Here is a 27,051-nt window from a genome sequence, read left to right on the forward strand (position 1 = left end):
CCAGCATGGCCGCCCGCTCCCTCCTCTTCCTCCCCCCCCAAGATGGCGGAGCTGGCGGAAGGTGCGTTCCTTCCCAAGATGGCGGCGACAACGCGTGGGAGGGAGGGCGTGTCCGTCCCCAAGATGGCGGCGGTGGGGCAGCAGTGAGAGGGGCGATGGCGGCTGAGGGGCCGCGCAGCCTGTTCGCTCTGAGCGCGGCGGCCGTGAGCCGCAGCATGGCGGCTCTGGAGCGGGATGTCTGGGGTAAGGCAAGGGCGGCGCCGGGCGGAGGGGCGCTGGGCCTGGGGCTTGCGCGCACTCTGCCGCCGTCTCCCTCTGGCTCTCCACAGCGCTGCCCGGACATCTCCTGCGGGGGCTCCTGCCGCTTCTCACCGTCTTCCACCTCGAGCGGGCTGAGGGCGCAGCACAGAGAGCAGGTGACAGACCCCTGGGGGGTGCGAGGGACGGGCCCCCATACTGATGGGGTGGACAAATCCCCCTCATACACACACTGAAGGGGTCCCCCCGGGCTGCGGGAATGAGCCCCACACCGGAGAGACCTGCTGTGGAGGAACAGAGCCCTCCTGGCTGGAAATGGGAGCCCTGGGCCAGAGGGGTGAGCCCCTCAGCAGGGTAGGGGGCACCGCAGAGCGCAGTCCCTGGCACCGTCACCAGCGGGGCTTGGCTACCCGCTGTGTCCAACACCTTGTCGCTGCCCCATCCCCGGGCAGGGTTCATGCAGCGGTGCGGGTGCTGCTGTAAGGGCTCCTTTTGGGGATCAACAAACCCTGCTGGTTTTAACTCGCATCCCATGAAAGGCGGTGGGTGTTCATCCCCTCACCACAAAGCACCATCCCTTCGCTGCAGGGGTCTGGGTCTGCCCTGCAGGCTCTGAGGCAGGGCACTGGGGTGCGGAACAGGGGTGACAGCACCTGGTTACTTCTTGTTGTCCCGCAGGCCTCTCGACGCAGCCCATCTGGCGCAAGCTGTGGGATGATGTGATGAAAACCAGGCCGCCCAACTCGGAGGTGAGGAAACGAGGCAGGCGCCCTGTTTCTGAGCCCGATGGTGCTGCTGGGCGCCTCCAAGCCATTGCTGGTGCTTGTTTATGGGAGTTTGTAGAGCTCTGGACCAAGGCATGACCCTGGTAGTACAATCATTTTGGAAATGGGGTTCGTAAAAGGGGCTGTAGTGTGCAACCATGCCCATCGTCTCACAACAGCGAGTTTGACCAAAGAATAAATCCTGTCTTCAGAGATCTAATTCTTAGGGATATGGGATAAAACCAGTATTTGATGTCATGCTTACACCTACGCTGGCAAAAATTGTGCTGATGTCTCAGAAAGCACTAGAGAAATACTTAGGGAAAACTGAGTTTGGGAGAATGGCTTTGTGTAGGTAAACTGAGGCAGCTCCGCTGATCCAGCACCACAAAACAATCATTATCTGGCAGCTTAATCACAGCCTATAGATTGATGGTTGGGAATAAAATTCCTGATGATGGTTTTTGATAAGCAAAACCAATGGCTTAGCTTCAAACCACCAGGTGTTTGAATTAGGCCAGAAGCAGGATGAGGTGAGAGCGATGGGAGTAACTTGTTTCTTTCAACAGGTACACTTAGGAAGGATGTTGAGAGCTAGACGGGTAGTCCCAGCTGTGCTAGCAGCAGGGTTTTTTGGACACCACATTTACCATGTTAGCAGAGAGCAGTAATTTAACTTAAAAGAATGAGGAAAAAAGTGGCTTTGTTAACATGTCCCTGTTTAATTGCAGAGTATAACCTGTTGGAGGAAGAAGTTCCTTGAAACGTTCTTCTCAAACGTTCTTCACGGTGTCTTGGATGTCTCCTCTGACTGGCGCCTCCATCACCATCACTTCTCCCCGCTGCTCCACAGCTCCCCACACGTTTCCCAGCTTACCCTCTGCAACATGCTGCAGGGTGCGGTGGAGCTCACTGCTGAGCACAACCAGAAGGTGCTTGAAAACCTGGCTGGCTCCCTGCGGATCCTGAAGTTCCAGCACCTCCTCTCCTCCGACCAGTCCATCAGGCGTTCGCTGGTTTTACTTCTCCACCGGCTGATTCACCATGGCTCTGTCAGCCAAGTGTCCATGTATTCCTGGCCTGTTCCCGACACGGTTCTTCTCGTTCTCATTTTGAGCATGAGCGCTGGGTTCTGGCGCTCGGGCAATGCCCTCATGTATCACAGCAGCCCTTGTGGCCTTTGCCAAGAGGAGGGCAAAGCCCAAAGCCAGGAGCTGGCACAAGAGCAAGCAGAGAGGGGCTGTTATGATGAGAGGGAGCGGAGCAGTGATGAGAACCAGAAGGGATGCCCCAGCGCCCCGGAAGAGGCTGACATGGAGGTGAATGGGTGTGGGGCTGATGCTCATCTGAACTCTGTCCTCTCTAGAGCGAGTTCTCCTCTGCATAACCAAGCGTGTGAGGAGGCAAGCAGCAAGGTGCCCTGTGACCCCACCAGCATTGAGGGAGGTTCTTCTTGTTGCATCTCAGACCAGCTGTCCTGCCAGCGTGTTCTTCGAAAGACACGCAGACAACTAAAATCTGGTGTGGGGAAGAAACGTCGCTGCCTCAGACGAAGCAGGGGACCACATGCCGACTCAGAAGACCTGTATGATTTTGTTTTCACTGTTGCTAAAGAGGATAATTCAGGGTCACTCAACAAAAACAGTGCCACAGAGGGAGAAAATGCTGAGAACTGGACTAGTTCCTCCTCAGGATCCCCGTGCAATGGCCGTGCTGGGTGTAAGAAAAGAGGAGGATCTGCTGGGATCTTTTCTCTGAGAGCTGCTCACCGCTTCCGAAGCGTGTCCACGCTGGAATTGTTCTCCATTCCTTTGACTGGGGAGACATGTCGGACTCTGAGTAACCTGCTGAGCTCCTGGGTCTCTTTAAAAACCTTGGTTCTGTCTTACAACGGTTAGTGGTGCGAACAGGCTGCCTCCTTCCAGCCCTGGTCTATGGGCTGATGTACTGCTTGGGTTTACCTGGATTTTTTTACTGGATTGGCATTGTAGGAGTATTGGTACCTGATCTTGAGAATGGCATCGGTAGAAATGTTTAATGAGTGTGAGGACTTGTTTGAGGGAGAGAATGGTGCCATTCTGCCCCAGAACAGCCCTAGGCCTTGTGCTTACCATTGAGAGGGCGAAGGGAGGAGACAAATCTCCATCTCCCATATACACAGTCTAGCTTTAAGAATGTGTGTATAAAGCAGTCTGTGCGTTTAGCCTTTCACTTGGGTTGCTTGGCCTTTGGTGCAACGCTGGCTGTGTGTGCATTGGTGCCTGCATGGGCACAGCTAACACCTTTCTATCCAAATGCTGTTCCAGGCCTGGGTGCTAACATCTCCTGCATCCTCTCGGCGCTCCGGGCCCTGTCCTGTCACTCAGACTGCCACCTCCGCGTGCTGCGTGTGAGTGACATCTTCTCCCACATGCCTTGCATGGAGCTTGTCCGCTGCATCCTGAGCGCCTCTCCCCAGCTCCACACGCTCTCCGTCAGCTTCGACCTCAAAAACCAGCTGGAAGGGAACAGGCCAGAGGGGAATCCAACCTGCAGTGAGGTAGAAATTCCAGGTAGGAATCAGCATTCTGAGTGGTGGCCAGGATGTGGCAGGCGGATAGAGCCATAAGGCTTGGCACATAGATTTGAACTCTACACTTACAGTGATGTGTAGGTAAGCAATTACAGCCTCACCTTGCTAATTTAGATGGTGTTGCAGTTTGTCATTTCCAGTCTGTGACATGCTCTGTGGAGCCCGAGTCTTGGACAAAGCGTTTTGTTGCTGTAGGCTGACCTGCTGCAACAGCAGCTTTGTACGGGGCTAGTCATAACCTACTGTCCATGTAGCCATGGGGAGTGTGTCCCACAAAACCTGTGAATTGGTTGAGAGCATCTGCTCCTATTGACTGTGAGGCTCTAAGCCTTAAACAGACCCTTCAGCAGAGGGAAAGCATCTTTTGATTGTTACAATACCACAGGTGATGGCAAAGAACTGCCCAAGCCTCTGGATTCCAGTCTGGGAGCTATAGAGGTGTATTCTCAGTTGACAGGTCTCCCATCACCCTCATTAGCCCTGGAATGACCAGAAAAGCCATGGGGAAAGCCTGAGCGAGTATGGAGTGGGATCAGGGAACAGCTGTGCTCTGGGAAGTCACTGACTGGTTTGTGGATGACGTGTGACCTTTTCTCAAGCAGTTTTACTGCCAGAACACAGAAATTGGTGGCCCTGTGGCATGGTGGGAGTCCTGAAATGAGCCTGAAGTGATGTACATTACCATAGGATTGAGTTGCCATCGAGCTCTGCAGGGCAGGGCGCATCACAGAGGCACTTTCTACCAACCTAAATGATAGCTGGGTCAGGTATACAGACCTAACTACATTGAAGACAGGCACTCCAGGCCAAGCTCTTTCATTGTTTGGTTTTCTTTCCCTAGAATGCTGCCTGGAGCAGCTGGAGATCCGATTCCCCAGGGAACCTCTGCACACCTTGTTCTTGCTGCCAGTGCTCAAGGCATCAAAGTCCCTCAGGCAGTTGTCCCTTGACAGTGCTACACTGCCATCTTCTCAGGAGCTTGGGCTCCTTTTGAAGGCTCTCAAAGGTACTCTGCTCACCTGCATCACTGTGACGTACAGTGCTGGGATCTTCCATCCTTTCGCATGAAGCCAGCTTGGGTGGGTCCATTTCTTCAGTGTCTGCATCCTTGGAGTCTCTCAAGAAAAGGAAGTGGGCATCAGCCACTCCACTTTCTGTGCTGAGCATGTGAATGATCCTGCACAGCAGGATGGTTCCTTTTGAATCCCCCACAATCCCACACAAATTATCCACAGACCAACTCAGTTTCTGGGCAGGGTCTTTTTATGCCAATGACATAAGAGTACTTTACCTGAGAACTTGTTTTGCTTTTAGAATGTAATCCAGATTTGAAGAAACTGAGCTTTCATGACGTGAACCTGGCTGAGCACCAGAAAGAAGTTCTGCTTTTGCTTCAGGATCCCGTCCTGCAAGGTACAGGAAACTCCTGGGTGCTGTTGCTTGGAAGGATGCTGCAGGTGACTGCTTTGGGCTGGCTGCTGTTTAAGAGGTGATCTTTAGATGTGTAAAGTTTAGCCAAATGTCACTGTCCCTGGAACAGATCTGTAGCCCTTGGCAGAGCGGGAACACATTTAGTTCTTTGTGCCAGCAGGGCAGAGAGGAGCATCTGCAAAGCTGTCGTGTGCTGCAGGGATGAGTCCATAGTCTTGGTTTATAGCCAAGAGATTTTTAACCTGCAGAGCACATCCGCCTTTAACTGGGTCAGCTGGCAAAGCCATTCCCTGGGTGTGATCTCTGCTCTCTTCCTGTGCTGTTGTGTGCAACCCACTGCTGGGGAAGCTTTGTTCTTGCATACGGATTAGGGGTTGGAGCTGTCTGCAGGATGTAATTATGGCATAATGAAGCACACAGGGAGTACTAACATGTACTGTCAATCAATTCCTTCCCTAGAAATCACGTTTTCCTTCTGCCGGCTGTTTGAAAGCTCTACCACTGAGTTTTTGTCAGAAATAATTAATACAGTGAAAAGAAACTCAGCTTTGAAGAGTCTGAAACTGCCTGGGAATCGCCTTGGTGAGTACTGCTATGGGGCCCTGACCTTAAGGCTAGCCCTCAGAGATAACTTCAGCGTTGGGAGTTAGGACCATCGCTAGCTGGTGACCTCAGTGCTGAACTGAGCACACACATGAACAGAATGGATTTAGTTCACAAAATAAGGAGTACTGAGTTCATTTTTAAAGGCTGAATTTCAGTTGTGTTCAGCAGTGTACCCAGGTGCTGTGCTGGCACCGTGGTTGCTTTTCTCTGCATCAAAAGCAAGTCTCAGCAGGACTCCAGCTTTGTCTGGACTCTGCTTCAGACTCTAGCAGGAACACAGCCAGCCGCAGATGCACCTCTGAATAAGGCAGTGCAGGTTTTGCCTGAGTTTGGGCATTTTGTGCCTTAAAAGCTGTTAGCAGCCACTAGAGGGATGGGAAAAAGTAAAGGAAGGATTTGTGTCCAGGAAGTGGAAGTGAATTTACAGAAATTATAGGCTTTTGGGATCACAGGCCAAGTAGAAATACTTTAAGAAGTGAATTTTGTGTAAACCCAGAATACTGTTTTCTGTTCTTTTAGTGACCTGAAGAAGGAAAACTTGGCATCACCCAAGTACATTTAATTTTTAAGTTATGGGTTTAACCCTGTAATTCTGGCCATTTTTAAAACAAAGCTGTGTATTGATTCCTCAAACAAACCCAGGATTTTTCTACTGAAACAGACTGCTCTGAGTAAATGTTTCTGTTGCCTTGAACACTGCTTTGAGGGGTAAACTCACTTTAGGCCACTGAGGAGAACAAACAGAGGGTGCAGAGCTGAGCCGTGTGTACATTCTTTCTGCACTGTTATCCAGCCCTGTAGCCATTTAAACGTTAGCATCTAACGCCCACATTTCTCCTCTCGTAGGGAATCAGAGGCTGGTTGCCCTTGCAGACATTTTCTCTGAAGATTCCTCCTCTTCTCTTTGCCAGCTGGATGTCAGGTATTCTGCTGCTCTAGCATTGAATTTCTTGTTTCAGGAGGGCCAGAGCTGAGCTGGGCACAGAGAGCAGGAGAATGGTTTTGTACCTTCTTCACTGGAACACATGCCCAAGAAAAGGATAGAGAATGCTGCAATGGGCACATACAACCTCAGGGAGCTCCAGCATCTTTGAGACATCTCATTGTCACTTCTATAAATGAGTCCAAAAAACTCTGTAAAAGCAGCTTTGGTTTGCTGCTCCCTTAGGAGGCTGCTGCACACACTTCGTGCATCCTTGTACGCATTTATTCTTGGGCATCAGCATGAACAGCTCTGTTCCCATTGCCCCTGTCAGGGCCTGTGAATGCCTCTGCATTCTTTTAATCATCTTTGGTCTTCCAGCTGAACTGCTTCTCTTTTCTTGAGCCTGAAGGCTAAGGTTGCTGAGTACACAGGCTTGACACTTTAACCATGGCTGCTCCTTCAGCTGCCTTGAATCCTGATTGTCACTGTGCCTTTCCCAAGATAAAGTCCATCATGCAACTTCATATTTATTTACACATCTATGCAGAGGGAAATAAGTCAATTTAGAAACCCCCAGGACCTGACACATGCTCTCCTGATTTTCTTATAAGGAAGAGGTAAATGATTACTTACTGCTGAGGCCTGTAGGTTGGACCAGGCAGTTGACAGCTGCTGTGAGACTGCAACACTTCTGGCACCACTTAACCAGCAGCTTGGGTCCAGCAACATTTTAAGGCCACAGTTAAGTCTACTTCAGTCAGTATAAAGGAGGCCAGGATACTGAATTTAACTTGCTAGCGGTTACCACCTTAGTTTTAGAAAGCTCCCAGGCTTTCATATTGCTGTGCTTCAGTTTTATTGTTCAACAAAACAGCAGGTACTACAAGGAACAGTGATTTAAACTGCTCAAATTATAGCCTAGACTCTTAATGACTGTTTTTGTGCTTCTTTCCCTGGAAAGCTCAAACTGCATCAAACCTGATGGGCTCTTGGAGTTCACAAAGAAGCTGGAAGGCTACATCCAGCAGAGAGGGGGACAAATTCAATTCACACACCTTCGCCTCTTCCAGAATTGGCTGGACCAGGATGCTGAAACAGCTCAAGAAGCACTTCGGCGTCTCAAAGCTCTGTGCAGTGTGGTCAATGACTCATGGGACTCCTCCCAGGCCTTTGCTGATTACATCAGTGTTATGTGATGGTGTTGCAGGATCGATGGACACAGGAGTGGGAGAAAATGGAACAGTTTGAACTAAGCAGTTCAGTCCTGGCCAAGTAGCCTGCTGTTTGTTTGCAGTCATGTTGCCCCCTTCCAACATCTGCAGGCATTTTACAGAGGTTTTGAATAGTTTGTTCTTTTGTAACATTTTTATAATAAAAATATAACTAAGACCCATAATATACCAAAGTGTGATTTTTATTACTGGTATGTAATGTGACTGAATTAAAACACTCTGCTAGATCAGGGGATCCTGCCCATAAAAAAGCAAGTGGTTTTAGAAATAGAGTTACCTTAATACTGCACGCATGATCTTTCAGGCCAAATGTTCAACACAAGCTGCAATTGTTTCCCCTTGTACAAATCTTCTTGTTCCTGAATAATCAGTAAGGGTCACATTTCACAAAAGAAACGGATCCTGCAAGTTTCTGATCAGCAGCTCTGAGCCATAGCTGTCAAGGAAAAAAGCATGACTGCATATCAAGTACTATAAAACTTCAGGTTTAACTTAAACCTGAAGACAAAACTTGGCTGAGTAGAAGGCACAAACACCAACAGCTTGAGAACCAGTTCTGAACCTGATCAAACACACCAGGTCCAGTTATTCTCAGTTCCCAGAGGCTGTTTCTCAGGTGCATAATACAGCAGAGAAAAACCACTGACTCCTTGCTGTTGAAGTAGACAACAGTGCTGAGAGCCTTCCAGCATGCCCTTCTGCTACAGAACAGTCTAGCTGTACTGCTACCTGCTGCCCCTTTCCTTGAAAGGGATTAAAGTGGGGTGGACTGCCACAGCAGCCTGCCCTTGCCCCCACAGGGGACAGTAACCTCCTGTTAGGGGATCCCTCTCTGCTCCTCATGGGAGTGGTGATGAAAAGTGAAGGTGACAGCAGCATCCCATGCAGCCTTCAGCACAGAGTCCTGTAGCCCCCTCTTGTCAGCACAGTGGTGCCACTGGGAGAGGTCAGAGGTGCAGTCAGAGCCTTCAGGAGGGGGTCGGACCTGGTGGCCGTTCACACAACGACGACACTTGATCCTGGAACAGAGTCAGTGCAGTATCAGTGGAAAGTCCTCCACTTCTTCAGCACACAGGTTGTTTAAAAATGCAGTTCATTAACAGTGGGACTGACTCCCCTCCACCACTGGCAACTGGACTTCCAGACAGGATTTATTACCACATTTCATTTAAACAACCATGTGACATAAGGAATGACACACCTTTTGGAAACCCTGGGGTTTTGGTTTTTGTAGCACCCTCCCCCCTCCATGCTTAGTTATGATGAGGGATGTTGCTTAGAGCAGATCTCAAGTGAACATCCCTCCTGCTAACACCTCCTTAGCCCTGTGCCAGACTTCCCAGGTGCAAGAGAGCACACCATGCTCCAAACTACTCCATCCTGGTTCCCACCACAGCCATGGGTTGTGCTCAGGCTGTTTTGGAGATGCCCTACTGAGCTACTACGTAAGGAGACAGAAGAGCAGCGGCAGCCCTGCCAGCAAGGCTTGTTGCCATGCAGACAAGATACCCCCACAGAGCTAAGCTTTGAGTCAGCTTAAAACTAATCCTCTTCTTGCCTGAACTAAGAATCTTAACTTGTGCAGTGAAGCATTTTCCTGCACTCCCTGTCCTCTTTCTGGTGGCTACAATATCACAGGTCTCAGAGGTAGGGGAAAAGGGCAGATGATGGAGGATTCTTTTAGTCCCCAGGAAAGCACTTGGGTTGGCCTCATGAATTCATAGCAGATGGATTAACCTTGGCAGTGGAAGCAATTCAGCATTTGGAGATCACAAACCACCAGGAAGAGAGCAGCAAGGAAGGACCAAGTTGGGGTCCACTGACTTGAACAGCTCTGATCAATTCCTCTGTTTTCATTAGCTGCAGTATTTTACAGCCTCCAAACAGAGGCAGCAACAAGGCAGTTTGCTCACTTGTCCAGCCAGCACAGTTTTTCTAAGACAACAGGAAGGGAGGACAGCAACAAAGTGCTCATGTGCAGGTGGTTAACAGCTTGAGAAGCAGAGACACACTAGAGGCTCTCTCTCTCTTTCTCCTGCTCCCTGAGGAACACCTGAATCACTGACCAAACCGAGGGGTTTTCTTTGCTGACCCTAGCCATTAGTTATTCAGCATACTCACTTGTCATGGGTGTCACTGGTGGTGGACTCATTCAACGTGAAGAGCTCCTTCAGCTCCCCAAGTGAGAAATGCCTTTCTACATCCTGCTCCTCATCCACCACACAGCTACTGAGGGCCTTCTTGTGGGTCTGGCGCTGGAATATCTTCTCCTCTATGGTCCCTGTCTACAGGAGAGAGAGTCAGAGATGAAGCACAGTTGGAACACTAGTGTTAAAGGAGCACTACACAGGGAAAGTGTCCCAGACCAAACACCATTAAGCTGTCAGGACCATTTAGTGCCTTGCCAGACTAATCCAGGTGACAGGCAAGTTTTACTAACTGCACTCCAACCACATCTCATGGGGTTACAGGAGTGATTCAACAGAAATGTGGCTAAAGAAGAGGTGAAGCCGTCACTTGTGGCTGGAGCTCACACACACTGCACTGGGTTGCACAGACAGGAAGGAAGGGAAAGAAGTTGAGCAGCTATAGCCATTCCTGACAAAAAACTAAAACTAAACCAAATACAACCTCTCCCCAGAAAACAAGGGCTTGCCCTGGGTGAGAGGCACATCAGCAGTAATTGCTGGTTCACCCCTGCTCTCTGGAGGGAGATGCCTACTTCTAGAAGAGTTGTGCAGAAAGCCCAGTACACTATATTGTTAAAAACTTAAGAGCAAAATGTCTGTTCTGCAAACAGAGGTAATACAAAGGAGGGGGTGATTAGTCATGATTTGCAGACCAGTTTCCTAGTTCTAAAAGCAAAGGAGCAACCTGCTTCCAAATGCAGCCAGGTCAGAAAAAATGAAGAGACGGAGTATGTGTTTTGTCAAAGTAAATTAATAATTGATCAAAGGAACAGAAGCTTACAAAATAAACCAAAAACTAACCGATACAAAAACCAGAGTCTGAACTAATGAGAGGTGAAGGTGAACAAGGGCAGATGGGACTGTTCTGAGCAGTAATCACTATTAGCACTGCTGGACAAAGCATTCAAGAAGCAAGACTAGTCTCCTCTGTGTTTTTCCTGTACAGAGCAGCTACTCGACCTGCTAACTGGCAGCCCTCTTCCAAAAGCTGCTATATTTCTGGGAATCGTTTATTAAGTACACATACACCCAACCAAAACAGACTGCAGCCAGACTGGAAACCAGCAACTCTGGCATCAGACACCCCACAGAATTAAATAACTCAGATGCCTAAATGACATCAAAGGAGCATCTTGTCTGGAAAGCCACTTTTGTTTCTATTTCTCAGAAGCCAGTCACCATTAGAAAGCAAGCTGCAACAATAACCCTCCAGCTTGAACCTTCATGGTTTTTCACAGCAACATATCTAAGGGCAGGGAGCAATTAAGTTCCAATCAGTTCTGGTCACCAACATAAAGAGTTCTTCCCCTTCTGACCCCAATCACAGCAGCTGCAGCCTGGGCTGGCACCAAGAGCTCCATGTTGAGGAGATGAGAGGAGTAAGACTCACCGAAAGCAGCCGATAGATGTAACATGTCTTCTTCTGGCCATCCCGCCACACACGAGCCATGGCCTGCTCATCATTAGCTGGATTCCAGTCTGGGTCAAACATAACCAGTCTGTTAGCCCCGATCAAATTCAAACCACAGCCACCTGCTTTGCTGCTTAGCATGAAGATAAACTCAGGGCTCTGTGGAAAAAGGCAGGCTTGGATTGAACTACAGAGGAAGGCATACTTTTAGCTCACAGCATTCAATGCTGGCAGGAAAGCTGCTCACATGTGGTAGTTCTACTTACCGAGGCACTGTTGAATCGCTCCACAACCTTTGCTCTCTTTTTAATGGACATGGTGCCATCCAGCCGGACATATAAATACCTGGAATACACAGCATATACTACAATCAGACTGCTGCAACCTTTAGAGCATCCTACTCGAAAGAGAAATCTTTCACAAAAGCTTTTTAACAGTGGCCTGGGCTTTAAGAGCTTTTGCAGAGGGCCAGAACATTTCTGCTGAGTGACCTCAGTAGCCAAAGCACAAGGCACATTAATTCCAGTTCAGGAATGTCTAAGATAAAAGAAATCACAAGTTCCTGCTGATAGAAACTTTAAAGATAACCAGTTTCTTTTACAGTGCAGGCTGCTCCAGAGTTAAAACTTCCACTGGAACAGATCACTCATGATGTATGAACTAGGTGATTGCCAATAAGGTTTGATTAAAGGTAAGATGATGCCAAGTCTTGCCCCAACCCATCCCGTTTTGCAGGATTAAACAAATGAATCCAAAGACAAACCTTCTGTTCCTGCAGAGCTTTTCAAATAGGTCCAGTGTTTGTGTGTAGTTAGACACTAAAACCACCTTATCATTACTAGTGCTTTTTGTAACAGCAAGGATGTAGTCCAAAACCAGCATCTTTCCTGAACAAAAAGGAAAGAAAGAAGAAAGCTAGAGCAGAAGTTCCCAAATTCCAAACCTCAGAGGGGCAAAAGATACTAAATACAGTCTCATGATTGTTAGGCAGCACATTCATAGTGTCCAGTTCCACAGTACCTGAAAGCTGGGGCTCCACAGATTTGGTGCTGTAGCCAGCAGGGAACAAGTCCAGGGCTCCCATAAAACCTTCTTCCTCTTCCACACACTTATCATGGATAAGAGCAGGGTCTGGAGAGCAAACAGAGCTCAGACTGGGGTGTGCACATGGGAGACCCAAAAAAATCCCAAAAGTGCAAACCCCAACCTATTGCATGAGTAGAACAACTCACGATTGCAGAGCTTCTTCAAGGAAGTGATGGAAGAGAGAGAAGACACACTGATTTTGCCCTCCTTCAGCTCCTCCACTGGCTTGGCTTGCTTCAGGAAGTTCTTGTACAGCTCAGCCTGCAGAGGTGTCAGTCTGAAACAGAACACGAGCACTGCAGTCTCAGCCTGCAGCCAAACCAGCCCCATCTTTCCTCCATCTACTGAAGTGTGTTCCTTTTAGCCCTATTATTTTTTTAGCTACAGCACAGAAAGCCTAGGACTGCCCCCAGAGCTGATGGTAGAGCATTGGTATCTCAGCCCAGAGCTGGAAGAGAAGCTTACAGATACTCTGTATGGCCCAGTGTTCTGCTGTACACAGATGTACAGAGCACACCAGCTGGCTGGCAGAACTACCAGTTTTGGCTTGTTCATCCCTGCTTCAGAAGGAAAAGCAACATATTGCCAGTGACTACAGTCTTATTCCTAAAGGGAAGTAGTCCCAATCACCACAAGAATTGGAGGACTTTTAGGAACTTCTTAGTCCTTCGTGTTGTTCTTCCCATTCCCCAGGCAGAGCATATGCTTTCTGGTACCTGCAGCACACCACCTGCTCGATCTTCACTGGCAGGTATTTGGACAGGATGTCTGAAGTTCTTCGGATTAAACACCTGGAGGGAGGGAAAATAAGATCAGGTGCTTGGATAACATCAAATCCCTGTTTTATCACTGTTATTCCTTATGAGTTCAACACACAGTCCGTTTGTTATCTCAAAAAAACTGGGACAGTCCAACACACAGCAAAGGCCAGAAACTATCACCCACACAAAACTGTGCTAAGAGGTTCCATCAGCCCATGCTACAGATCCCAATATAACCTGCTGTCTTTGTGAGGCTTCCAAATTTAGTTCATGAGATTTGGAGGCATCATGCATGATTTCACCTAACAGAGCCCAGTACCCTACAGGGGAAACTCAGCTCTTCCTCAGACTCATTTTCAACTTGAGCTACAACAGACCAGTAGCACAGACAGCAAAGGAGGACAGGATTTAACCACCACACACTAAGGACTTAACCCAAAGTACAAGCAGGCAGCTCCCCATGTAATAACTTCGTAGCCACTCGCAGCTAAGATGGGTTCATTGTCCAGCCCAAGATTTCAAAGGGCATAACCTTTGGGGCTCTAGAAGTGCCCACGGAGCAGTTCTATCACACATTAGGAAAGACAGACTGGACCAAAAGAAGTGCTGAACTCAGCAACCAGAATGAAAGAAGTGCAGAAACCCAATTCTGCCAGGAAACATCATAAATATGTTATGAAATCTATAGGAGAAAAACAGCAGGGATATATGACAGCCCCCAAATGTGTCAAAGGCTGTTAAAGAAAGGAATAATCTGGTCTCCAAACCCATAAGCAGTAGGATGAAAAGTAACAGGCTTATACTGCAGTAAGGAGGATTTATATTACACATTAAGAGCGTTTTCTAACTGCAAAGACAGTGATGCCCTGGAAAAGGCATTCTGTGGAATCTGTAAGGTCTTTAGTGCTGGGTGGGGGCTAAGCAAGGGACAGTTTAGGTCTAACAACTACTTTACAGCAAGATGGATTAGATGTCTTCCCCAGGGCCCTTAACAGCCTTGGACCTATGATTCCACATCTTTGCATCACTATCTTATTTGTAATTCCTACCAAATTCATCATTCATCTGTTACTACTTGCATGCTTTACCTCCCCTATTTGTGTATCATGACTAATCCACAACAAAGGAAAGGACAGACCTCACTCAACACAGCCAGGTATAACTATTCCTGACACACTTTTGCACCTCTTTTCCATCAACTGTAACAAGAAATAAATGCATCTCAAGAAGGAACAAGCTCTTCTCCTCCCAACCTTTCCTTTCTCTTGGGCTTCTGTAAGCAGACCTGAGTCAAGGTCAGGGCTGTCTCTACAGAGGCTGTACCTGGTGTGAAATTCAATTTACCGTGACTATGAACTGCAGAATTGTATTTGTGATGGTTGCAAAAGCTCAGATTAAAAAAGAAAAAGAATGAAGACAAACCAGCAATGCTGAGAATTCAAGAGAGTCTCTAGTAAGAGTTCTTTGAGACAAGCAATTGCCCGCAGATGTGGATAAATTGGTTGTATCCATGCATAGAAAAGAAACCAGGTTTAAACATATACCAAAAAAATCAACCAGAAAAAAAATAAGACAGCAATTTTACATCACAGAGGTGCTTCTTGGGGATCAAAAGTCACATCTCTGACACTCATAGCCTAATCCTGTTATCCTTACAGAGCCAATACAGCTACAAAAGTGTGAGCTGGACTCTTTCGTGACTTGGGCAATCAACAATAGAACTGAGTGATATTCCTCATACTCTTTACGTCTGCCACTCAACATCTGGGCTGGATAGATCTCAAGTCTGACTCAGTCTACACTGTAGTTACATTGACACAAACAAAAAGATGCTGCCTGGCTATTCAGATCCCAGGAGAAAACAGAAACATAACAGTCAATGATTCAGTACCTGAGCACTCTTGCTTGGAGGTGGCTGCAGCTACCTATGCCATTTCAGTGTGCTATTTTTCAGACTAAAGCTACATGCTGTGTAGATTTCTTAGGCAATAAATACTTGCACAACCACTTGCTGAACAGAAGTAACTGGCAAAAGAATTCATTAAAGCTACAACTGTAATTTGGAAAGATACCAACATACACTGACAGCTTATGCAAAACAGAAGAGGGATGAAGTGCACCTGTTCACAATACTGATCAGCTCTTTAAGCCTCTCTTCTCCTTTGTGTCGCTCAGCTTCACTTGCATCCGCATCTCTGCCTTTCAAGATGGGAATTTCAAAATGTCTTTTAAACTCCTGTGCAGTCCCTGTACAAAACAGAAGTTAAAAGGTGACAATCACTACTAAATAACTGTTGCTCAATACCCCACAGCCCCAGTTATCATACCACAAGCACAGGACCCAGCAGATAAAATAAACTCTTGTCCCATCAGCACAATTTGTTTTCCTTTCTCGCCAGGAAAGATTCAAACAAGGCAGACAAATGAGTACAGCAGAAAACCAGCCTGCATTCCAACAACAACGTACTGCCAAAGGTCACACAATTTTAGTTAAATCTAAAGCCACTCAGGCACACACTGGTTTTGCTCACATTAGAGCTATACTTTTACTCCCAGATTTTGTCCTTGCAAACAACAGCACAGGCATTATGTGTGCCTGTTCCAAAATTATCTGTCATCAGTTGCTTATTACTGGTCACAGGTTGAAAGTGGGAAAAAATTACTACTGCATGCATGCAGCTTTGCTGGCAGGAGTTACAGTATTAGTCTCACCTCAGAAAGAACAAACTGGAAGTACTGAGACTAGTCTTGCCCAAAGTACAGGTCCAGGGGGGCAGAGGAAACCACATCAGTTCCCTGTAATAACTACCCAAAATTGAAGTGCATGATAAAAAACGATGTAGAACATCTACCACCACATTCCATCCTTTACTTGAGAAATCCGGGGGGGGGACAGAACAGCTGAACAGAAAATGATATGTCCCAAATGCTGCTAGTAAGATTAAGAATCTGACAAATGGTGTTTAACTGGAGTTGTGCATGCACTAGAATTAATGAGAAGCCTCTTGGACTTGATGCCCAACAATCCAAGACAAACATAGGTGACAAATTACAGCAACAAAGAAATGATTTACAGATTGGTTTGTTTTCATTCCTTGACAGAAAAAATGACCTCTTGACAAAACCAAGCTGTTCCACACTGGAAAGAAGCAGAGCTGCTCCTAATCAAGTGATGTAGGAAAGGATGCAAAGACTACTTTGCTTTTAAAGTTAAAAGAGCTTGGAGACATAAGCAGAAGAACTAGAGATAGAATATTTCAGTCTGCTACCAGCAATTGTAGGTTGTCTTTGAACCTGAAAACTCACACTTATCAATATCTCTCCTCCAGACTGTTTTCTCTCAGATGAAGTTAACCCCATATTCACATACCTCCACTGCTTTAAAAAATCAAGAGCAGTCTTAAATCTGAATATGCTACACATCATCCTTGGCTTTCTCTGATTATATGAAAGTGGAATGGCCAACTGCCAGAAATTCAGGCTTTGTTGCCTAGCTTTGCCACAGGGTACATCATTCTACCTTGCACCAGTCACTTCAGCCTCCCGTTGGAGACAAGATATATACAGCCTCCAGAAAAGGGGACTGTCATCTAGACTTTCTGGATGCAAGCTGAAGGAGAAAAAGTCTCCAATCTATGCATAACCTTTCTTCTCAGTAACAGCTTGGATGCTGTCTTTGCTGGCACTGGTACCTAGGGGAGGCCTCACCAGCAACTTCCTCCTCCTTCATGTCTCTCACACATTCACCTCTTACCCAGGATGCCAGAATTGACAAAGTGCACCAAGCTGAAATATTCAAGCAGGTCATTCTGAATGGGAGTGCCTGAGATAAGGACTCGTCGAGGTGTATTCAAGCTGTTGAGAGCTTGGTATGTTTGGTTTTCAGAGTTCTTCAGTCTATGGCCCTTTGAAAAAGAGAAGACAAAAGGAATGAAGATGATAAATACAGTAGCCCTCATGAAAAGCAGCTTGGGCATCCTCATCAAAACTGATATGCTGTAATCTCTTACAAAGCATCTCATCACTCTTCCCATTCCTGGTAATGGACTAAGTGCTGTATGTATATTCAACTGCTACAAGGATGCTTGCTCTTTTTAAGCTCCTCTCGGCAGTGTTCTAGCAAATACAAACCCACACCAGCGGGTGGCACCGCTATGTAACAAATTGCCTCTAACTGGCAGCAGAGAATGCCTCAGGAGTGGCTGAGGCCTCCCACTTTGATCACTTCAAGGAGGCAGAGGGCATTTGTTTTATTTTGTCCTTCAGAGCATCTCTGGCGCTCACTACCTTTAACCACATAGAAGGAAAGATAAATCAAAAAACAACTCCATTTCAGCCGTGTGAAAGAGCTTGGCAGCACAGGCTTGGCAAAGCCATACCCAGCACTCAAAGCAGGGAGTCAAGGCAGGTCTGTCTCTTCTTGAACAAGCAGCATATGGGGTAACTCTTCACCCAGCTTTCCTACCGCTCTGCCCCAAGCAGGAGACTTCAGAGAGGGGAAGAGGGTCCTGCCATAGAAGTGCCCTTCAAATTCCCCCACAAGCACAGAATAAGATAGCCAGATAAAATGGCTGACAGCAGCAAGCACTACATACAAGAGCATGCTGAATCACAGAATCATTTAGGCTGGGAGAGACCTCAGGTGTCTCCAGTGCAACCTCTTGCTTAAAACAGAGACAAGTTAAAAATTAGTGGGCTGAACATGAGGCAGTGTCAAACAAAAAGTACTTCTCACTTTCAAAAAGGCAGAAACAAATGAAAACCTGATTTGGTGACCTGTGAGCCAGGGCACTCCCATCCCAACAGAGTAAGGCCCTTTCCAGAGTCAGAGAACAGGCAGTGGACCTCCTTTCTGCTAAGTATTTCACACTGAGAAGGCTGTAGTAGGTTCTCCCACCCTGCCAGGGTCCTACAAAGCAGCCACAGTTACCACCACTTGGATTTTAACCTTATCTCACCTCCTAAAACTACCCTCTCTTGCTTGGGCTCATGCAGTATGGATGAGCCAGTTACCCAGAGCCTCCCAAACACGAGAATGGGTGCTGTCCACCACTAAACCTTGTTTCCTCCTGCCCTCCCCACTCAAGGAAGTGGAGCCATTTCTGCCCAGACATGAATAAAACTTCAGCAAAATATTCTCCTGTACCTCATCACATATGACCAGCCCAACACTGCCCTTCTGCAATGCCTCAGCGTGGAGTCGGAAGGTCTCATAGGAGATGATCAGGATGGGTGAAGGCACTCGCAGGCCACGCTGATTCATAAAGCCAACTGCAGATGGAAAGTGGAAAAAGAAAACAAGAGATGAGGAAATTTGACAGAAAAGGGTTCAAGCTCTGTAGTCAAAACTTCTGCCTTAAAATATATAAGAAAATCTATCTGATTCAAAACTCTGTAGTGTCTCATGTTCCTTTCCCCACAACTGTCCCCATTTCCATTCCCCATTCCCACCTCTGCCCAATCCTTTCTTTGGCGGAAGCAAAGAAGATGCACTGGGACCTCCCTAACTTAAGCACAGGATTAGACTCAGATTATTCCAAAAGATCAACTATCACCTAACCTGTAAGGTCCTGATCTTAACATGTTAGTGGAGAGACTTTTGTCAGTCCCCTGAGCTCTAATGACAGCTCAGACATGTTCTCATCAGCTGCTGTAGGCTTTTTCCAATGCAAGATTTTGACCTAAAGACAGCCAACCACACCGTTTGCAAACATTTCTGTACCTAGTTTACGGTCAATCTCTTCTTTGGAGCCTCCATCAATGGCCAGTGGCTGGATTCTTCCCCCCAGCCATTTCTCTACTTCATTGTACCAGTTTCTCACCAGGCTGGAGGGAGACACCACCATGGCTTTCTCTATTTCAGGTTTGCAGTCTGGACTTTGCCGGAGAAGCGTCCACATGAGCGTGATGCACTGCAGGGTTTTGCCCAGTCCCATTTCATCTGCCATGATACAGCCATGGCTCCCGGGGATGCGCCGGCTCGTCACACAGTCCCAGAGGAATTTCACTCCCTGCCAAAAAATTGTTCTCTCAGAGCAGTATGGGGGACATCAGCAAAATGTCAACTTCATTACAGCTTCATTACCACAACACACAGAACTAATACTACAACAAACAGCAAATCTGTGTAGCACATCCCTGGGGACATAGTGTGTTCTAATGAGACAGAGGGAAACCACCCGAGACATAGCTAAAATGCAGCCGCATCTGGTTTGAAACATTAATGGTGCCAGTGTGTACCTCATAACATGCACACAATCTTACTATATTTTAGCTGTACTATTATAACTAGCTTTCTGCAATGAATTCCCAGAAATTTCTACCCTTGGCAGCACTAGACAGGCCCAGGCCAACAGCTAACCTGCATCAATCACTGCAAAGAAGTTGATCATCTTAACAATCCTCAATTAGACAGCTCTAAGAACACAGCATCAGAGTGATCAGGATTGTTTCTGCTGCCCAATTAGCTCCCAGAATACCCTCAGCAGCCTTCATCACCTCTGTCTAGCAGCACAATGACTCACCTGGGAACTCAAGGTCCAAAGCCGATTTAGCTTCGAAGATGCAGGGCTGAGCCCACATCACATGGTAGAAGAGCTTAGCCCTGTATTAGGCTCTGACACATCACCAAGGCAGATAAAAGGGGAAAAATAAAACCAAACAGACAGACTCTGTAAAACGTTCCTCTATCATGTGATGACAGAGTCAGAAAAAAACGGGACATTGTGCTGGGAACATCACAATCTCCCTGCTTTGTGTCAACAGAGCAGGGAGTGAGGGACACAACCTAAACACACCTGGGTGGACTCACCCTTCTGTGCTTCACTATTTAGGACTGGAAGGCTGAGCACCTTCACTTGCATTTTCAAGCTTTTTTCTTTCTCAGGCCCTTAACAACAGCTTAATGAAGTTTATTTAAGCCAATTGAACAATGAAAAAAAAAACCATTACTGACTAAAAAAGTGCATTTGGCTGGGGATCCAGTTAGGTGACCTCCCAGCAACTGGACAAAAGACACCACAAAGAACAAGGATGTACAACAGCCTGGGAGCATCATCTGAATAAAGCAGCACAGAAATCATAGCAGGCAGAGACTCATTCATCAGACTAGAACAGACTGCTTTATCAGTGATATCTAGCTGTCAAAAAACAGACACTGTGCCTAGGACACCAACATAACTATTGTTACTTGACAAAAGCACCAGCAGGCAGTATCTTACCCAAAACCAAAATGCTTCCAGCTACATAGCCAGATGAGCATTACACTGGGTCACAGGTTCAGTACCAACTCCGAGATAAAAGTACATGCTAGGAGCAGCCTACAGCGCTCTCAGAGCCATCTGAAGATCTCCCATACAGGGACACATCCAGCTTGACCTGCTTAGCATGCAAGATCAGCAATCACAGCTTCCATCTGTGCTGCTTCTAGGCTTAAATGATTATGTACTGCATCTGTGATGAACTTCAAACTGTCCAGATACCTATATTAGGTGTTTGGAGGTTAGTACTACTATTTTAACATTGTGATATTATATATATTTATGACATGAAATGTTTTTCAGCACTCTCCACTGGTGAATTCCATATCTACATAGGTCAGACAGCTCACACATACATAGGGTAGTCTCAGTATAATACATAATGAAGCAGGAATCTACTCCACACTTTGTAGGGAGCCATGGTACGAGAGGGAAGAGCTTCAGTGTTTCATGGCTCAGAGACCACAGATCTAATTCATTCTGCTGACAGCAAAACACAGTCTGCTCTGTCCAACTCAAGCCTGGGCTGCAACATAATTTATTACAGCTATATCCCATCACATTCCACACCAAATTCTACTTAGCAGAGCCGCATCTCCAGTCTTCAAGATAAGTAAAGACTGGACTTTCACCCCTGACACTGCAAGATATCATCTCCTGGCAGAATCTGGTCTTTTCCTAAGGTATCACTAGTGCCACAGAAGTCAGCCAATGTGCTTTCCAAGACCTGTGCACCAGTGCACAATGGTCACAAATTCCCTGGTTTCCACTATCAGCTAACCTAACCTTCAGCCCCACAGAGAAGACGTGCATTAGGCAGCATCATGTTTGGGCTGAGAGTGCTGTGAGCCTGCTAGATCAGAGGCAAGAGAAGAGAAAGTTCTTACCCATAAACATGCAGTAAATTTCCACATTATTTCAGGACAAACAGGACTGTTGCAACACTGCCAGCATAGGACAGAGAATATCGGCAGCATTCAGACCTCTAAGAGGATGATTAAAACAAATGTTTTGCTTTGCATCTGCAGCAGATTAGTCTCTTAGACTGCCACAGGCTGTTAGTCTTCTCACAGTTGGTGGGTAACAATTCCAGCAGAGGAACTGCAGCTTCTTAAAAGTCCTCCAGCCATACCCTTAGGTCCCAATGGAAAACTTACTTCTCTCTGATGGGGCCGTAAAACACGACTGAGGACAGGATCCACCACAACATGTACAGGTGCTTTGTCCCTGCAGGAGGCAGTCAAGGAAGACAACAGTGTGATTAATGAACTCAGCATGGCGTATGTTTAGGTTTCTTAAATCTCACTGCTATACTGAGGACTCCCCAGTGGCATGAGGGAAGCAACTGCCAACAAGAAAGTGAAAAATGGATTAATTTAGTTTTGAGAATAAAGTCACAGGGGCCTGATCTACAAACACATCAGTGAAACTATGTATTCAGGCTGTAGTTAAAGGAAGGGCAGAATGTGGTCCAGAGACACAGTCATTATTATTTTCCTTGTTCCAGTAACAGTATTGTAACTGCATTACTAGAGAGCAACCCCCTGCTCTGCCCACGAAGATCCAGCAGTCAGCCTTTCAAGTTACAACTGCGTACCACTTCAGAGTAAAGACCATTAGGCAGTTTAACACTTGACTGTCAGTCATCTCCCTTTGCTTGTCCTCAGATGCTGATGTTTCCTGACAAACAACTAAGCCATAAGATTTCCTAAGTAGCTTCTCCATGTGTGCATACTCGTTCCCTGCCAAAGGTTTGAATTTCTGATAAGTGGGAACAGCCTGAGGAAGAACACAATCCAGCATGGGTACACTCCTTCTTCAATTGTTACATACCTGCACCAATTCAGAGGCAGAATTCTTGGAACTAAACCTCCCTTGATGCTTAGACCCCCCAGCTCAGGCACATTTGGGAAGAAAGCACATAAACCCTACACAAACAAGGTCAGGGCTGAAGCACTTGTGCCAGGTGATGACTCACTTGTCTATTTTCAGCTGGTCGTGGGCACTCAGCAGTGGGGGCTCGTACAGAACCAGAGCTCCTTCCTCAAAGGGGTCATGGAGAGGACTCCTCAGCCCTGCCCGTTTGATACCCAGCGCACGCAAGCCCAGCGGCCCTGAAAGCAAACAAAGGCACCACTCAAAGAACAACCTCTTCCTGGAAGAAAGCAGAGACTTGCAGAAGAGTCTGATTATGTTTAGGAACAGTGAATTAATTGGGTGCTGGAATGGAGATGCAAGCACAACTGGTGCAGACAGCAAACCTACGCAGCGTGGTTGTTTGGCAGCACTCTGCCAGTACACAGCAGATAGCTCTGCAGCAGGAAAGAACGAAGGAACAGAGGCAAAGGTGGAGCAATGGCGCTGTCTGCCACATTGGGTGCACCAAAACAGCACAACTGGGTGAGGCAAATGACATATGCTGACACACAAGAGTGTAAGTTGTCTTGCAAGGTGACTGATGGTTTCATCCTGGATCTGTGCTATTGACATCCAACCAGAGACAGGCACATCTCCCTCACAGCAATCTCTGGGCATAGGAACTACTCCTGGTACCTAAAGGTTGTTGTTCCAGTCTTTTGAGAGACAAGCAGGGTTCCAGAACATGTCTTGGCAGTTCTGTAAATACATTCCTACATATAATATATACTGGGTCAAATCCTCTTTCTGGATCACCTAATCCAGGCTTAGCCAGAGTTGTATCTTTTATGCAAGGTCAGGAATTGATCTTTAACAGGGATGGAAGTTTTACAGTATCACAGTTAGCACCATACTGCCATTACTTACTCTAGGGTATTACATGCTCTCTGCTGAGCAATATTCACATTTGGCCTTGGAGCCAATTTCTGCAAAAAGCAGAAACCAATCATGAATTTCTTTGCCTAGTATTGTATTTTGATGTCACAGTTTAGAAATGGAGATGAACACAAAACTAATATGCATTAAAAACCCTTTTCCCATCAAAATTCAGCCAACTGTGCTCCCAGGATTGATTTCTCTTTGGAAAGATTCAGGCAGGGTCAATTTGGCTGATGAATGCTAAAGCTCCTTGCAAAATGAGTGTGTCACAAGCTGAGGCAATATGAGCACACTCCAGTAAGAGAGCACATGAAACAGTTTCACCTCCTAATTAACAGAGGAAGATAACAGCCACAGAAAGCAGCTTCCCTGTTACAGTTTTGTTTCAGCCTCCTAATAGATCTGCTTTTCCACAAGCTAACTTCATCCAACTCTTTTTGGGCTTAACATTTCAGTCAGCATCTGCTTACAGACATGTTTTCTGTAACTAAAGTTTGAGTGAAACAAGTTGATCTGCAATTGAATTTTTCAGCTGGAGGGTGAAGGGGAAGAAGGAGACAACAAGCCTATCTGTTTCTGAGATCTTGTTTCACTGATTTAAACCAGCTGAAGCTCTGAACTTCAAAACTGCCATGCTTTGAAGATCACCTTGAGACTCAACACACCAAGTCAAGTAGAAAGAAAACTGGCGCATACTATCTTGTTCACCTACAGCCTTCTGTCTGTTAGTATCATTAGGGTATTATTTAGATGGGAAGCCTTCATAACTTGGAATTCATCTTGCTTTTGTATTTGCAATAGGCTGTACAATCTTCTGGCACTACATCAAATACACAGCAGTAAGAATACAAAATCCAATTCTGAAGTGTAGGATTATCCAGACTAAATACTAGCAAGAAGTACGAAGACTTTGCTAACGTGCCAGTATTTTTCTTTCAAAATTAAGTCAGGATATTTGGAACATATGCATCAGTGCAAAAAATAACAGTAATCCCCACAGATACAAATGACAGGCTTGAGCATCAACTGTTTCACTCAAGTCAGTTAGCACAGACAATCCTTAAACCTCCTCATCTTACCTTTATAATTTGGAATCGGGACTTTGAAGGGTTTGGACAAAATGCTGCGGATAAAAGCCTCCTAAGAATTCAGAAAGAAAACATGCTTAAGAAGTCTGAAATCAGAGACTGCTCAAGAAGGCAAACCCAGGGCATTTTGGAAACTCAATTTTGCCAAGTGCTGAGAGTCCCTCTATTCGACCTATTAGAGCTTTAACTCCAACTATTTTCAAGAATATCCAAAAGAAAGTAACAAACCAGCACAATTCCCCCCCACCAGTTCCGTTTTTTTAAACTATTCCTTTGGGTTTCCCAATGTGTGAAATTGACCTTTCATAACCCCCATCTTCTTAAACCCACTGGCATTATTCACTTCTTTAAATGCTATTGCTTTCCTCTGCCCTGGTAATATAGTCAGGCAATTCACTTCCTGTAAAAGAGCTGGGCTGTCACTGTAGGAACATCCATGCTGGATCAGCAAGCAGCCAGTCCAGCCCCTGGTCTCCAGCAGTGGAAGCACAGAGAGAATTGAGCAAGCTCGTCCTTTGATGAACGAGCTCCACACGCAGCCCACCTGCTATGGTGTGCCAGCAGTAACACCCACTTACATGTTGACTGCTATCCAGGCAGTGAGGTCTGTTGGTCAACTGAGCCAAGGGTTTCCGGAAAGGCGACCTGTAACATTCTGCACTATCTGTCTCACTGACAGGCTTCTGCTTCTTCCGAGTCTGAAAAACAGAACCAAGACAAAACAACTCAGGAGCATCTGGTGAGACCAGAAGAGAGATGCATTGCTGTCACACTTAGTAAGCACCTAACCACATAGAAAAGCCGTCTAGCCAGCTGAGTACCTCTAAACAGACACAATCATTACTCACCGTCAATGCCAAAGGACGGACACAGCAACACCACCAAGGTCATGATGACCTAAAGTTTAACTACATGAAGGTTAAAATATGCTCTTATATAAGAAAATAGCTACCCCCTTGTAACCTGGAGGCAGGCTTGTCTGTCCTGTCCCCCCAGAAAAAGAGAAGAGAAAAATGGAAGGGTCAATAGCATGGAACAAAACACATTAAAGTCCCCAGAGACTCCCAAAGCATCTGTTGTTAACGCAGGTGAAAGGCCTCACACTGAAGCCTAGATTTCAAACACTTAGCAAAGCATGAAGTCATTGATGTGTTTCCTGATTTAGCACACTCCTCTTCAGATTGAGGCATGATTTTAACCACCTGCTGGCATAGAAAAAGGGATTTAACACAGAAAGCACTAGGTAGGGCTCTTTGACTTGCATATCACAAAACAAAGCACCATAACATTTGTCTTACCAATTTCTAGCTACCAGCCCTCCCACAAAACACTTGGAAGCTCTCCCAGCGATAGTTTTTTTTCCATAACCACAACGCACGACCTGTAAACGGTGAAGTTATTCTACCAATTACATCCCCCAGACACAGACATTCAAGGAAAACTGCATAAACTTGCGGCCTGGTATTTAGTCCCCAGAAGAAGGGGGTGATGACAACCTCCGGTCAGGCACCAGGGCAGCAGCAGCAGCCCCGCCACCACCCCACAGCCCCTATCCACTGCGGTGCGAGATCTCCCCAGCCCTGCCTAAGCCAGCTACACCCCGGGCCCCTCACTCACCGTCGGGGGATGCCACTCCTCTTCATCCTCCTCCTCGCCCGCCTTCCTCTTGGCCAGCTGACTCGGAGCCAGGCTCCTTCTCTGGAAGAGGGGCACAGCACACATACACTGAGGGGACGGCGGGGCCGGAAAGGGGCCGGGGGAACCGCGCACCCCACAGCCCGCCCCGCACTCACCATCGCCTCACGGGGAAGGGGACAAGAGGAGCCGCAACGGTCTCCCCGCGCGCCGCGGCGAAGGCGGGAAAACCGCTTATGCCGGCTCCGCCCCGCCTCTTCCCTATAGCGACAGGCGTGGCCAAGCGAGCGCCGAGCCGCCGCATCGACCCGCTCGGGGCTCCGCTGAGGCTGGGGGGGGCATCGATCCGCTCGGGGCTCCGCTGAGGCTGGGGAGGGGGTGCGGCAGTCAATCAGTGCCAGTCAGTGTCGGTGTGCGGGAGGGGAGCGGGAGCTTAAACATGGAGCAAATTGGAAGCTGGTTCTGGGGTAAAACTTCGTGGCTCTCGTAAAGGGGGTGAAATTACTGGGTGTTGAGGAGGAGTGAAGCTGGGTGTTGTGACAGAAGCAGGCAAGGGACCCCTCACCCCAAGGAAAGAGCTGTGGGAAGGGAGGTGCCTTCCCTTTACACTCGCACTTTTGCATTGTTTTCTGTTATTTTACATACGTAGCTGTTTATAGAATCATGGAATCATAGAATGGTTAGGGTTGGAAAGGACCTTAAGATCATCAGGTTCCAACCCTCCTGCCATTATGGCTGACTTAAGGCCCTCATTATAGACGAGCATCCGTTTGTGCGCTCGAAGCACAAAAAGACAATCCCCTTGGTACATCCTAAAGGGTGTTTGGGGGAGTTCAGGGTGAAGAAAAGCAGGAATTCGAACATAGATTGGTTTTTGTTGAAAGGGAAGGGTGGGCTGGTCCTCAGGAAAGCGAGGCTGTTTCTGTCACAGATGACATGATAAATTACAACTGTCACTCACCTAAGCAATTTAAAGGACATACCTTTTACACTGCAAGCCACAGTGTTTTGGAGGCAGCCGGCTAAATTCTCTTTCTG

The 27,051-nt window shown here is 46.9% G+C and overlaps 2 protein-coding genes across 3 annotated transcripts; one reads left to right on the forward strand and one right to left on the reverse strand.

Moving 5' to 3' along the window:
* The first annotated feature begins 129 nt into the window (after positions 1-129).
* Positions 130-7,954, forward strand: LRRC41 (leucine rich repeat containing 41). Of its 2 annotated transcripts, XM_061344909.1 has the most exons (10): positions 130-243; positions 330-416; positions 937-1,007; positions 1,754-2,915; positions 3,329-3,574; positions 4,436-4,600; positions 4,909-5,007; positions 5,485-5,607; positions 6,478-6,553; positions 7,518-7,954. In XM_061344909.1, the coding sequence occupies exons 1-10, from the start codon at positions 156-158 to the stop codon at positions 7,750-7,752; spliced, it is 2,352 nt and encodes a 783-aa protein (XP_061200893.1). In that variant the 5' UTR covers positions 130-155; the 3' UTR covers positions 7,753-7,954. The 2 variants fall into 2 exon arrangements, with proteins under 2 accessions (XP_061200893.1, XP_061200894.1); XM_061344910.1 differs by lacking the exon at positions 4,436-4,600.
* Positions 7,950-26,250, reverse strand: RAD54L (RAD54 like). Its single transcript, XM_061344911.1, has 18 exons — positions 26,172-26,250; positions 25,996-26,076; positions 24,957-25,076; positions 24,370-24,430; positions 22,473-22,608; positions 21,652-21,721; positions 18,958-19,246; positions 18,382-18,506; positions 16,990-17,140; positions 15,356-15,482; positions 13,191-13,265; positions 12,621-12,751; positions 12,409-12,519; positions 12,152-12,275; positions 11,655-11,733; positions 11,368-11,547; positions 9,910-10,073; positions 7,950-8,807 (listed from the first exon to the last, which is right to left on the reverse strand). The coding sequence occupies exons 1-18, from the start codon at positions 26,172-26,174 to the stop codon at positions 8,606-8,608; spliced, it is 2,229 nt and encodes a 742-aa protein (XP_061200895.1). The 5' UTR covers positions 26,175-26,250; the 3' UTR covers positions 7,950-8,605.
* Positions 26,251-27,051: the final 801 nt, after the last annotated feature.

This window comes from Neopsephotus bourkii, unplaced genomic scaffold (genome assembly GCF_033783945.1).
Source record: "Neopsephotus bourkii isolate Nb327-2 ecotype Australia unplaced genomic scaffold, CSIRO-AGI_Nbou_v1 NB_234, whole genome shotgun sequence".
Classification (NCBI taxonomy): Eukaryota; Metazoa; Chordata; class Aves; order Psittaciformes; family Psittacidae; genus Neopsephotus; species Neopsephotus bourkii.